Source organism: Ambystoma mexicanum, chromosome 4p (genome assembly GCF_040938575.1).
Source record: "Ambystoma mexicanum isolate Mex_15411 chromosome 4p, UKY_AmexF1_1, whole genome shotgun sequence".
Lineage (NCBI taxonomy): Eukaryota > Metazoa > Chordata > Amphibia > Caudata > Ambystomatidae > Ambystoma > Ambystoma mexicanum.
This window is the reverse complement of record NC_090927.1, coordinates 1,082,934,688-1,082,948,131: the sequence shown is the minus strand read 5'-3', so window position 1 is coordinate 1,082,948,131 and position 13,444 is coordinate 1,082,934,688. Positions and strand designations below refer to the sequence as shown.

At 43.7% G+C, this 13,444-nt stretch overlaps 1 protein-coding gene across 1 annotated transcript; it reads right to left on the bottom strand.

Annotated features, from left to right (window-relative positions):
• Positions 1 to 329: 329 nt before the first annotated feature.
• On the bottom strand, positions 330 to 728 carry LOC138452896 (uncharacterized). The gene has a single exon (XM_069605243.1). It carries the CDS (start codon positions 726 to 728, stop codon positions 330 to 332), a length of 399 nt encoding a protein of 132 aa, XP_069461344.1.
• Positions 729 to 13,444: the final 12,716 nt, after the last annotated feature.

Below are 13,444 nucleotides of genomic sequence, written 5' to 3'. Positions count from 1 at the left end.
CACATACTTCACAGAAAAGTTATAATCCTGCATTTTAAGACTAAGTCTTGCTAATCTCGGCGAGGCCCTACACATTCCTTTGACTGTAAGAACCTCAATTAAAGGTTTATGATCTGTCTGAATAACAAATTTAGTTCCCCACACATACTTCCGGAAGTAATTTACTGCCCAAGAACAAGCCAACAACTCTTTTTCAATCACTGAGTATCTATTTTCTGTGTCTGAAATGGCCCTCGATGCATGACTGATTATCCTCTCGTTTGCATCTTCATCTACCTGCGATAAAACTGCTCCCAAACCGTTACTACTGGCATCCACTGTAATGTTCGTCATTCTACCAAACTCAAACCTGCTAGCTCCAATGAATTGCAAATTTCACTTTTTATGTATTTTACTGCCTTGTCACAATCATCATCCCACACAAACTTAGCATCCCTTTTCATCAGTTTCCTCAAAGGATCTGTGACACTCGCAAAGTTTCTAACAAATCTATTGTAATACTCGCACAATCTCAAAAATGACCTTAACTCATCCTTGTTTTTTGGATCAGGTGACTCCCTGATGGCTTCCATGGCATCCTTCTTTGGTTTATACCCTTTGCCATTTACAGTATGTCCTAAATATCCTACCTCATCTACTCCAATTTTACACTTGCTCTGTTCAACCTTCAAACCCACATCTTCTAATCTTTTCAACACTTTCTTTAACCTGTTATCATGTTCCTCCATTCCTTTACCAAATACAATAATATCATCTTGATATACAAAAATTCTTTTTACTCCTTTGAGGACATGCATCATTACCCTCTGAAATACAGCCGCCGCCGAGGCTAAACCAAATGGCATACGTTTGTACCTTTATAAATCATGTGGCGTAATAAAAGCTGTAATGTCTCTGCAATCTTCAGTAAGTGCAATTTGATGATATGCTCTCGAGAGATCTAGTGTTGAAAATACATCTGCATCACCAATACAGTTCAACATCTCAGAAATAATCGGAAGAGGAAATATATCGATTATTATGTTCTTATTGACATCTCTTAAGTCCACGCAAATCCTGGGTTTGCCATTCTACTTCAACGCCACCACGATGGGACTCACCCACTCCGAAGATTCAATTTTCTCTATGATCCCCTCTGATTCCAACAATGTCAACTCTTGTTCAACCTTGTCAGCAATGGCAAATGGAACCGGTCTTGACTTCATGTGTCTAACCGGTACAGCTCCTTTCTTCAGACGAATTCTGTGTGCAAAATCCTTTAATAAACCTAACTCTGATTTGACTTTATTCTTTTCTGCCGATACACCAATTCTTTGTTGTTGTTGACTACTATTGACCAACAGAATCTGTTCTTCCGTACATGGGTCTAACCTGATTCTCAAACCAGCTTGATCTCTCCATCCTATGATGTTGACGCCTTTTTCTGCTACATTAATTTTGACTTGGGCTCGTCTATCTTTAAATTGTATGATACTGGGAAACCACCCAATCATTTTTATCCTTGACCCCTCAAATCCTCCCGGATTTTTTATGTCTGATGGTTTCAATTCGCTTCCCTGACCACGTGCCACAAGATTCTGCCATGTCTTCTTGGTGATTATTGTCCAAGGTGAACAACTATCCACCTTCACCCTGAGCTTCCAGTTATCTAGAATCACCTCGCAACTCGGGCACTTAAATTCCCCTTCTGGAGGTTCCTGTATGAAAAATACCCTTTCTTCGTCTGATTCTTCCTCTTCGTCTACGATGACAGAAATTCTTTTCTTTTTCTTACATACAACTGAAAAATGACCTTTAATACCACAATTTCCACATTTCTGTCCTAGAACAGGACACTGTTTTGCATTTGCGTAATGGCCAAATCTGCCACAGGTGTAGCATCTATTTCCATCCCTTGGTTGGTAATTCTGATATTTATGATCATTTTGTGTGCAAGGTTCATTCTTAGTCCAAACCTTTCCATGAACTTTACTTGAACCTCCCCTGTATTCTGAATTCTTTGTTCTGTTGCTCTTCCCTGGAGCAGCTTCCGGCTTGTCTTTAGTTCGCAGTGCATTAACTTGGCTTTGCTCTTCCTGCTCCTGTACTATCTTTGTAGTGTTTCGTTGCATGCTCTGTACAGCTTCTTCTTTCTTGTCCTTCATTTCCTTAGAGCACAATTGACTGTGCTCCATCCGCTTGGCAATAGCTATAGTTTCAGGTAGTGATGGATTCCCGATCATCCATAGCCTGTCTTGAACTATATTATCCTTTGAGTGAATTATGATTTGATCTCGTATTAATTCGTCCAGAGTGATGCCATTGCCAAATTGACAGGTTCTGGATAAAACCCTTAATGCTGAAACATATTCCTCGATACTTTCACTTTCTTTTTGCACCCTGGTGTAAAATTTATATCTATTTATGGCCACATTGGTTTCAGGCGCATAATATTTGTCCAATTGTCTTATGGCTCTGTCATGTTCATCGGCATCTCCAGCCTCATCTCTTGTCAATTCTGGAAGTTCCCTGAATTTCCTTTGACCCTCTAATCCAAGTGCATGCAACAATAATAGTTTCTTTTTTCTGGATGTGAGCTCTTCTTGATCCACGGCTTGAATATAATTCAGCCAAAATTCTTTCCATTCTGACCAGACCACTGCTGGCTGACCGGGTGTTGGCAAAAAGCTTACAGGAGGTTGAATACTGATACCTTCCATTGTGGTATCCTAAGTATTATGCGTTCCTCTAAGGTTGCGTATTTAAACAGAGAAAGGAAAAAAAAAATGTATTTTTTTTTTTAAGAACTGGGACGAGGATGAGGATGTATAATCCTTACCCTCCCCAGACTTCCTGGTCTTTGTCCAGCAGGCCCACGTTTTGCAAGGTCGTTTTTTCTAACATGCGCGATGTGAGGAGTGTATCGTTAGGAGTCTGTGGGGAAGTGAAGCAATAAGATTCACTTAAAACTCCATGTGTGGCCCGGGAGCTTCAAATGAGCAGGAGCAGTGAATGCTCGGAGGTCCAAACAAACCACGCAGCCTCAGTGGTTGTTTGGCCCGGAGTATCTGCTCCAAACTGCAGCCCCCACCACCAAAAACAGCACAAAACAATGCCGTAATGCGTTGGTTCGGAGCATCCGCTCTCCTCCAGTCTCACGTACAATCCATGTGGCCTATACTAGCACAAGCCAGCGCAGTGCTGCGCCCAGGCTCGGAGCAGCCGCTCTCGTCTTCTTTGTGCTGCGTGGGTGACCAGGCGCTGGTGTCCTCGTCGCCAATTGAAGTATCACTGGAGCCGGGATGACTTCTTTTAATAGTGAGTTTATTCTGTACATTCAATGAACCGGCGCCCCGCACTGCGACAACCTCCTACGTAAACCTAAACAACTGACCTCGAACCCTGGCTGTTTCTAACCTAAACATTCCATGTTGGTCGCAGTGCAGGACTACCATTCTACCATAGAATGCTACACCAACTCACCCATAGAACAGGAAGGAATGACATTACTTTTTACGTCAGCAACATGAGGACATTAGGCCCACCAAGGGGATAGTCATGCCTGCAAAAGTGAAGATCATCAGTCTCGTCTAGAAGTGGCCATTAGGACCCAGTGGCAAAACCGGTGGCGTCATAAGGCTAGGAAATACAAAGAGGTGATGGCTGGAAGGATTAGAATGAATTTTAACCTCTGGGATTGCGCAGGGGGCAACCCTCCAGACCATCGTTCTGCACCTGCCAAGCCATTACAGAAGGGTAAAGACCTTATGCAATATGCAAATCAGGCTTGGTTCCACCCCAAAAGGGGCAGTCCAGCCCGAACTGCTAGGTCACATCCCTTCTGTATGAGACCACAAGCATTACCAGAATTGTTTCAGCCTTGTTGAGCATCATCAGTGAGGAGTAGCTTGGGTCTCTAGGCCTAGCAGGCACGGGACACACATCTGGGCTCAGTAAGGAGGCCCAACAAGGCCGAAACACGTCTTGGGTTGCTTGTGTTTCTGTGCAGAGGGAACCTGGCCTAGCAGTTTGGGCTGGGCTGCTACCAATGGTGTTAGTACCTGACTGATTTGCATATGGCTGGACCCCTTTTGCAATGGCAGAGATAGGCTAAAAAACGGTCGTGTGGAAGGTTGCCCAGAGCAGTGCCAGTGGTTCAGATGAATTCAAAACCTTCCACCCATCGCCTTTTTGGGTTTCAGTCATAAGGTTAGGAACCATTAGGTCAATGAAGGGGAGCTTTGCCTCAATGGAGTGGAGCTTCTGCATAGTTCTTTATCAGGCATGGCCTGGCTTATAGGGCAATAGGCCCATGGCCGAACCAAACACAGGAAATTATTGTGTGGGCCAATTTTCTGGGTGAAAGTGGGGCACTTTTTTGGTCAATGTGGGCCAGTTTGATGAGTTACTTCACTATGCGGCTAATAGTTTTGACCAGTGTTGCGGAATAAATATTCTTTAAAATGTACCATTTGCATCACATTTTATCAAAAACCTCCCACTTGGGTACTATTCAAAGAGCGTCACAAAAGGGATGAATTCACATTTGTAACTGTGGGCCACTTTTTTGTTGGTGCCCGAGACAATTTTATGCCCCAGTTCAACACTGGGTGCAGGTTCGGACTGGTTTACAGGGCAATAGGCCCATGGCCGAACCAAAAACGCAAATTGCTTGTGAGGGCCAGTTTTTTGGGTCAAAGCGGGGCACTTTTTGGCCAATGTGCGCCAGTTTGATGAGTTACTTCACTATGTGGATAATAGTTTTGACCAATGTTGCTGAATAAATATTCTTTAAAATGTACCATTTGCATCACAATTTATCAAAAACCTCCCCCTTGGGTACTATTCAAACAGTCTGCCCCAGTCTGACCCTGTTCTTTATGCATTATTTTGATAGCTTTAGCTTGTTTGTCCAGTGATAAGGCCGCAGAGTGGGCTTCTTTAGCTTAAAACTGTGCTGTACTTTCTCCTCCCAAAGTTCACTGGAAATGCATAGGGGGCAATGAGGCAAACATACATTTCTTCACCTCCACTTGTGTAAGAGTCAATGAGATCAGCTCAGTAGGCTGGAATTGTGAATAACGCATTTTCCAAAATCAGATGTGTAGACCTGGCTAATGTGAGCCCAAATATTTACACTAGGTAGACCATAGTAGTTGTCGAAGGGAAGCTTCCACACACGGTTTTGTAAAGTTGGAAAATAGTCCCAATTTGTGTTCTTTAGTTTTTTTCCCTGTAGGTTGTGTCTGTGGCAAGGCAGCACAAACACAAAGGTAAACACAAGCTTTTATGCTGAGCTACTGCAGCATTAGAGTTTAAGAATACAGCACCAACAGGGCTCAACTGATTGAATAGCAAGGAGATGTCCACGAAGGGACCTATTTATCAAGATCCATGCGCATTCACATTACACAGACCAAATGTGAGAAGGAAACAATTAGTACATTATGAAGAAACATATCAAGAAATTGCACATGAGGAGATTAAACTATTTATTTAAAAGAACTTGTGATTTACAATTTTGCCTTGAAGAAGTTCATGAGGAGCGAAACACATGCTGACACAAAATATATGGATATATGTTAAATAGGATAATGAAATACTGTTAAATAACTGATACACAAAATGGTATTCATACTATGGTACTATTGAGTGGTTTTATAAAATTTTCAAGTCTGAGCTTAAATTTATTTTTAAAACGGGATGCTCAACTGATAATTTAATAACTGCAATCAGCATGAGGATCTTTGGACCTGGCGGTTAACCCTTGCCAGTAAAAAAGAAGGTTGCTATACAAGTTTAACTAAAATATAGGGTGGGATATCTTGCCTAGACATTCCAATCAATTTTTCGAATAGGAACATTAATTTCGAACATGAGGATATGCAAATATTGTTTTTCTCTGGCTAGCTGCATTGAGCATTAAGAAAGCCCACAGTGGCCCGAACCAGATACCGGATGGTCTGTTGTAATGCCTATCTGAAAGGTTTAAACGAAGAAATAACATGGTAAGTAGGCGTTGTTCTATTGCCCACCAAGACCAAGGTCAGGCAAGTGCTTCTGACCTCTGCACCGTTGGGGATTTTTACCTGCATGGTGTGACTTGGACAATATTGATGGCTGAGGCCATTGGAGCAAAGGTTCTTGCGTCTGTCACTTGCGCATGCTCGGGCTGGGATATAGGGCAATAGTGCATTGCTCATCTGGCTAATGTGGGCCACTTTTCTGAGACAATGTGGGCCAGCCTAATGAGTTGGTGCATTATGCAGCTGGTTATTGTGAATAATGTCATTGACCGGGTTTGTATTAAAATGCATGCAGTTTACGAACAGAGGGATCGATTCATGGAATTATTTGCACAATTCAAAGTGACTTTGCACTGCTGAAAAGTGACTTTGTACCGCAGACAATGTGTTCCCAGATGCTACTCAAATTGTATAATATCTGCCTGTATTATAATATCTGTATTTCTGCACCATATCTATGTCCACATGTATTGCTAGTATATTCATGCCTGTGTAACCTGTAAGATTAGCGCCCAGATGTCTCCGGGCTCGGCTGCGCTTTACAAATAAATAAATACAAATACAAATACTTACACAGTTTGTTGCAAATAGTCATGAAAAGTGCTTCTCCATTGTGCGGCACTCTTTTATGCAACCCTAATGTGGCTACAACCAGTGCAGATGTACCCCGTGGGCTACATAGATCCTGTTGCAATGTGGCTCCAACCATTGCCGATATAGCCCACGGGCTACATAGATCCCGTTGCAATGTGGCTCCAACCAGTGCAGATATACCCCATGGGCTACATAGATCAAACCACGCGGTGGCTTCAACCAGTGCAGCTATAGCCCATGGGCCGTATAGATCTAGCCACAATGTGGCTTCAACCAGTGCAGATATAGCCCACGGCTGCATAGATGCAATTATTCGGTGGTTCGAACCAGTGCAGATATAACGCATGGGCTGCATACATCCAGCCACACTGAGGCTCCAACCAATGCAGATATAGCCCATGGCTGCATAGATCCAGGCGCACTGTGGCTCCAACCAGTGCAGATATAGCCCAAGGGCAGCATAGATCCCATTGCAATGAGGCTCCAACCAGTGCAGTTATAGCCCACGGGCTGCATAGATCCAGCCGCACTGTGGCCACAAAGAGTGCGGATATAGCCCATGGACCGCATAGATCTAGCCACAATGTGGCTCGAACCAGCAAAGATATAGACCACTGGCTGCATAGATACAATTATGCGGTGGCTCCAACCAATGCAGCTATAGCTCATGGGTCACATAGATCCTGTGACTCCAACCAGTGCAGAAATAGACCACGGGTTGCATAGATCCAGATGCACTGCGGCTCCAACCAGTGCATATATAGCCCATGTGCTGCATGGACCCAACCACACTGTGGCTCCAACCAGTGCAAATATAGCCCAAGGGCAGCATACATCTAGCTGCACTGAGGCTTCAACCAGTGCAGATATAGTCCATGGGCTGCATAGATCCAACCACCCTGTGACTCCAAACATTGAACATATAGCCCATGGGCTGCATAGATCCAACTGCACTGTGGCTCCAGCCAAGGCAGATATAGTCCACGGCGGCATAGAACCAGCAGCACTGTGACTCAACCAATGCAGAATTAGCCCACAGGCTGCATAGCTCCAACCACACGGTGGCTCCAACCAGTGCATATATATCCCATGAGCTGCATAGATCCAGCAGCACTGTGGCTCCAACAAGTGGAGATATAGCCCATGGGCTGCATAGATCCAACCACACGGTGGCTCCAACCAGTGCATATATATCCCATGAGCTGCATAGATCCAGCAGCACTGTGGCTCCAACCAGTGGAGATATAGCCCATGGGCTGCATAGATCCAACTGCACTGTGGCTCCAACCGGTGCACATATAGCACATGGGCTGCATAGATCCAACTGCACTGTGGCTCCAACCAGTGCAGATATAGTCCACAGGCTGCATAGATCTAGCTGCATTGTGGCTCCAACCAGTGCATAAATAGCCCAAGGGCTGCATAGATCCAGCAGCACTGTGCCTCCAACCAGTGGAGACGTAGTCCATGGGCTGCATAGATCCAGCCACACTGTGACTCCAACCAGTGCAGATATAGGCCACAGGCTGCATATAACCAGCAGCACTGTGGCTCATCCAGTGCAGAAATAGCCCACAGGCTGCATAGATCCAGCCACACTATGACTCCAATCCAGTGTACATTTAGCCCACGGGCTGCATAAATCTACCTGTTGTTCCAAGCAGTGCAGATGTTCTCCACGGGCTGCATAGATCCAGCCGCACTGTGGCTCCAACCAGTGCAGATATAGCCCACGGGTAGTATAGATCCAACCACACTGTGGCTCCAACTAGTGAAGATATAGCCCACAGGCCGCATATATCCAGTCGCACTGTGGCTCCAACCAGTGTGAATATAGCCCAGTGCAGATGTAGCCCACGGGCTGCATAGATCCTACCATACTGTGGCTCCAACCAGTCCAGATGTAACCAACAGGTGGCGTAGATTCAGCTGCACTGTGGCTCCTATCAGTTTAGGCATATCCAATAGGCTGCATAGATTCAATCAACTACTATCATAAATAAGGTGAACCAAGATATTAGTTTGATTATAGATTCATGTCATATGAACCATGCCAAAATATTTACACATTTTGTCACAAATCCAGATTGCCCTGTCAATGTAACCATAACATATTAGAATGTATAGTGTTATTTGTAGCTATTTTAATAAAAGAAAATGACACAACTTTAACTGATTACTGTTGTAGTCCTCCTTTGGCTCCGATGGGCCTGTAGCAAAGACAGGACCATGGCGAAGCAAAAAAGAGATTGTGTTTCACATTGCAATACTAGCCCCCCCACATCAAGCATAAGTACTTCCATCCAACAGGGCATTGTGTAAGACGGTGGCCCATAGATCGGTTCTGTATGCTGCGTTCACTTACTATGTAAATTGCAGGATCTGTGCTCGGGTAACTCCACTGACAGGAGGTTAGGCTGAAAGGTCATGATTATTACATTCTTCAGTGAGGTCCTGCTCCTGGGTGTCTTTCCGTGATTAAGGACCTTATCCACAGAAGGCATATCCGACCATGTGCATTGTTTCTTAGATGGCCTTAAACCATGGCTACCGATTCACTGTGATTGCAAGAATGATTCCACTTGCACATGTCACATCCCACAAAACCTAGTGCTGTGACATTGGACACTGATTGTCCTTTCAAAATAAGTAAAATAATTCTTACCTGGGCTTTCAGTGCACTTTAAGTAGACTGTAGCATCTGCATGTGTGAGGAATTGGCATGTGCTCACCTGGGCTTTTTGACATTTTTAATTAAGTGGAATGATGGTAGACCAACCTCAGGAAAATGTGTGGGGCTAATCAACACACATTTACCTATGCTCACACCATGACAAGCACAAATACATGTGTACTTTGAGTGGACACCGCTTACAGGCACATTCCACCCTGCCATATTTAGTTGGAATGTGACAGCAGGATTGTACCATGTCATCTCCAGGAAGGGGGAGGGCCAACCTATCCCCTGCCATGACCAGCATGATTACCAAACAAAGGCTTTGTAGATCCGCCCTGCTCTTTTCTTGGGCCCTGTATCTGGTGGCAGTGATTAACATACTAACATTGTGTACTTCAAACAGTTCCACATGGGGCCTGGCTGTGGAGGTTAACAAAAGAGACAGGAAACCCAACAACCTTTCATATGTAACTGTGTCCACCTGAAGCCAGTTCCCGCCCTAAGTATCAATGACAGTGAACTATTACGTCTGTGACTGGTGTTTACAGTAGGCCACCCAGTACAGCGTCCCCATTCATATGGTAAGAGAATGTGGTTTGCAGGAGCCAGATAGTCTGGTCTCGCCGCAGCTTCAAGGGAGACCTGCCACATTAATCAGGAAGCTGGGTGGAAGTTTGTATGTTATGTTATGTTGGTTTATACCATGCACCACTACCACCCACAGACAGTCTCACAAGTTTTCACCTCTTTACCTTTCCTGTTGCAAAGCACTCTGGTTATAACCTCACGCATACAGGAGATTGTTGGTAGGGATCCCATGATTGACTAATTAAGGTAGGCTTACCCTACACCAATCACTGTGGCCCACTTGACTTTAAAAGAGGGCTGAGCCCCTCTTTTGTAAGATCAGCTGAAGACTTTACCAGAGGTAACAAAGACAAACTCAACCTTGGACCCTGGCTGAAGGTACAGTCTGCCTTACATCTTCTGTCAGTGAAGGAAGGCCAGGATATCTAAAGAGGGAAGTAATGTCCCTCCCCTAAACATCTCCCACGGAACAGAGGGAGATAAAGAACTCAGAGGAACCTCCAGCCGCTCCAGAACCAGTACCTAGCCAGCACACAGTGTGCCTTGCTAGGTTCTGCAGCAAGCTTCCTAGGCGGGAAGTGCCAGAAGGTCTCTGAACCTACAACCAAGGCCATGGCAGCTGCCTGCAACACACTACACATCTGCCTTAAAGGACGACACAAGCCCATTGAAAAAGCTGGGAGAAGTGCCTTGATAAGCATCTACTGACATTTGCTTTAAAGGCTATTTTCGAGCCAGTCAAGTTCCTCAAACTGCAACCGACTGCAATGCTGACCGTTGTCCAGCCTCAGTCACTTAAAGACATCCAAAATGTCTCGACCAGTGCTTCGGAATCGCCAATCAGCAATGAGACAATGATTCCTGAACCGGAGCCGCCATGTAGGCCAGTCTGCAGCCATTCATCCAGCTTTGACTGCAGAAACATCTTGCTGCCTGATACCCGCAGCTGACTAGTATCTCGAACTTTGTTGCACAAGCCTGCAAAGCTCCCTGAAGCCAACTCGACCCAGTCGAGCACCAATAACACCTATTGCACAAGGTGCATTGTGGTTCTGTCCCCCGGGTCCATCTCGTAAGGCCCCTAGAGACATATTAAGACCGATTGCTCCCTTTGTGCTGAAGCCAAATAACCTTAAACGTTTGTAGTTATTAACCATACAGACTTGTCAGTATCCAGAGTGCATCCCTTTTCCTTCTTTGAAACAGTCTGTCCTCTGCATTCCTTTACAGGGTGGGTTGTATTTCGTAGTGTGTTAGAACTGTCTGTTTTGATATAAATACAACTCAGATGTTGATTCCCTTATAACCTGTGATTTCTACTGAATAGGAAATTGAGGGAGGCCCTCAATTATCATAAAGAAATGTTTGGGGGGGTTTGACAGACACAGCCTCAGACTGCCTGGATTCTGAAGTAGCTAAATAAACTTTGAAAACTTGTAATTAAAGGAGGGTCTAACACCATGGGTAGAGTTTTGATACCCAATATGAACTTGGGGAAAATCTATTTTATAAGGTATTTCAAATACAATGAATATGCATTCTCAAAATTGACGAAAATATGGATATTGAAATATGAAATCGAAATGAAATCAAGGTACCCCAATGCACGTTCCACTGCAACAGTTCTTTTAAAGGAAATGCATGTGAGTTATGTATTCATCTTATTAAATCATTCTAATGACAAGACAAAAAAATACGATGATGTAAAAATTAAACAATGCATTCCCTTTACCATACTTTCTTTTATCTCCAGTGTTAAAAGCAAATAAACTAAATTCCAACTAAATTCCCAATGCTTGATGATGTGAGGGAAAGACCGGCTGATAGTGACATCTACTGGGGAAGAGCAGTATTTTCACTTATAATCTTCCTTTAGGAAATCAAGTGGGGGAATTCACTTTGGAGAGCCCCGGCAGAGTCTCTCCTCGAGGGCAGTTTTTGGAGACTGCCAGGACTGAGCCCTGACTCGATTATGCCCACTTAAAGCCCTGCATACAATATATGTCTTTAAAGCATACTGCATTTAAATGCTATCTAGTCTTTAAAATAACCACTGCACACATACGCAATGTTGATAGTAGAACCATGCCAAACAAAAAGTAGTTCCAACTTTGGTGAGCCGAGTGGCAGCGCTTTTTGATCTCAATGGGGTAAATTGGGAATTATTAGAGGGTGTCTTCTGGAAAAGAATTCTGGCGGTTCCTAAAAATATTCTTAGGCCTGTTCTAGGATTTGAGTTGGGGCTTCTTTCTTTGTGTGCGATGGCACTTGGGGAAAATCTTTCCCTCATTAGAAAATGTCTCTTGGCATCAGTCAAATTAAACAGGACCATGGAATCGGCCCATGACAGCTCCTTTGTTGGTTGGAAAGATAATTGTTTAAAGGCGCTTGGCAAGATGAGTATTGAAGTAGAGTTGCTGTTGCAGAACCCCCTCAAGGCCAAAGAAAAGCTATTGAGTAATGATTTATTGGGAACTCAGTTCGTTTGCAGGCAGTATATAGTTTTCAATAATTTTAAGAATGAATTTAAATCCTTCAACATCTTGCTTGTTTGTTTGTTTGTTTGTTTGTTTTATTATTTGTAATGTGCAAGCATACCCTCAGGTAACAGCACGCAGCATTTGCATGAGATTGCGAAGCTTAGTTACAACCACAAAAACATATACATACACACAGTAAAAGTATTATCAGAATTATAAACAAATATACAAATAGCCAGTAGGTACAGGCAGTAGGCAGTACACTATGTACAGATGGCTAGAGTATGAAAGACTAGGATCCTGGATGTGTTTGGAGGCCTATGTTTTCAACCATAGAACAACCTTAGCTCGGAAGTTCTGATAGGGCAAGTCCATTCTGAGAGTTGGTGGTAGAGAGTTCCACGGTTTAGCTGCTTTCACTGGGAAGCTGTTACCCCTATAGTGGAGCGTTTGAAGTTGGGGACAGAAAGGCAGTCTTTATAGGGAGTTCTTGTGGGTCTCAGTGAAGTCTGTCTATGAAATCTGTCGATCAGATAGATAGGGGCAGCGTTGTTCAGGGGTGACAAGGTGTCTTGGAAGGTTCCCCAGCATAACATAAAGAAACTTGTTTTTAAGAGTGAGATCACATTGGATACCAGCAAAGAAGGTGCCGGCAGCTCGCAATAAGCTCGAACTAAGCGCCAAGACATGTAGGTTTTCTGGGGGGCCACAGAAATGGAAACCCTGAAGCATTTGTTGCTAGAGTGTGCGTCTGAAAGGGCAGAAGACGTCCATTTTGAGAACATTTCTGAACAGGTATAGACTTTAACACAAAGAAAATGCTGGGATGTCGTATTTAAAGTACGTTATGCTAATGTTACAATTGCTGTAATACAATTTTTAAATAGTTTGAACTTGCAGGACTGATTGTTTTTTAGAGTGATATTTTAGTGATTTAGACCTTTTATGGGTGGGTGTATTTATGATGTTTCTGATGTATTAGATGCATTTAATGTATATGATGGGCTGAAAAAATGTAAAGTTTGAGAAATTATTCAATGATTTGTATGAAGTGTTTGCATAAAGGTTGGAAACTTAGAGCGATATGCCAATAATTTAAA

What these genes read in the sequence shown, in the direction of transcription:
- LOC138452896 (XM_069605243.1), bottom strand. Translation starts at nt 728, where the DNA reads ATGGAGGAACATGATAACAGGTTAAAGAAAGTGTTGAAAAGATTAGAA.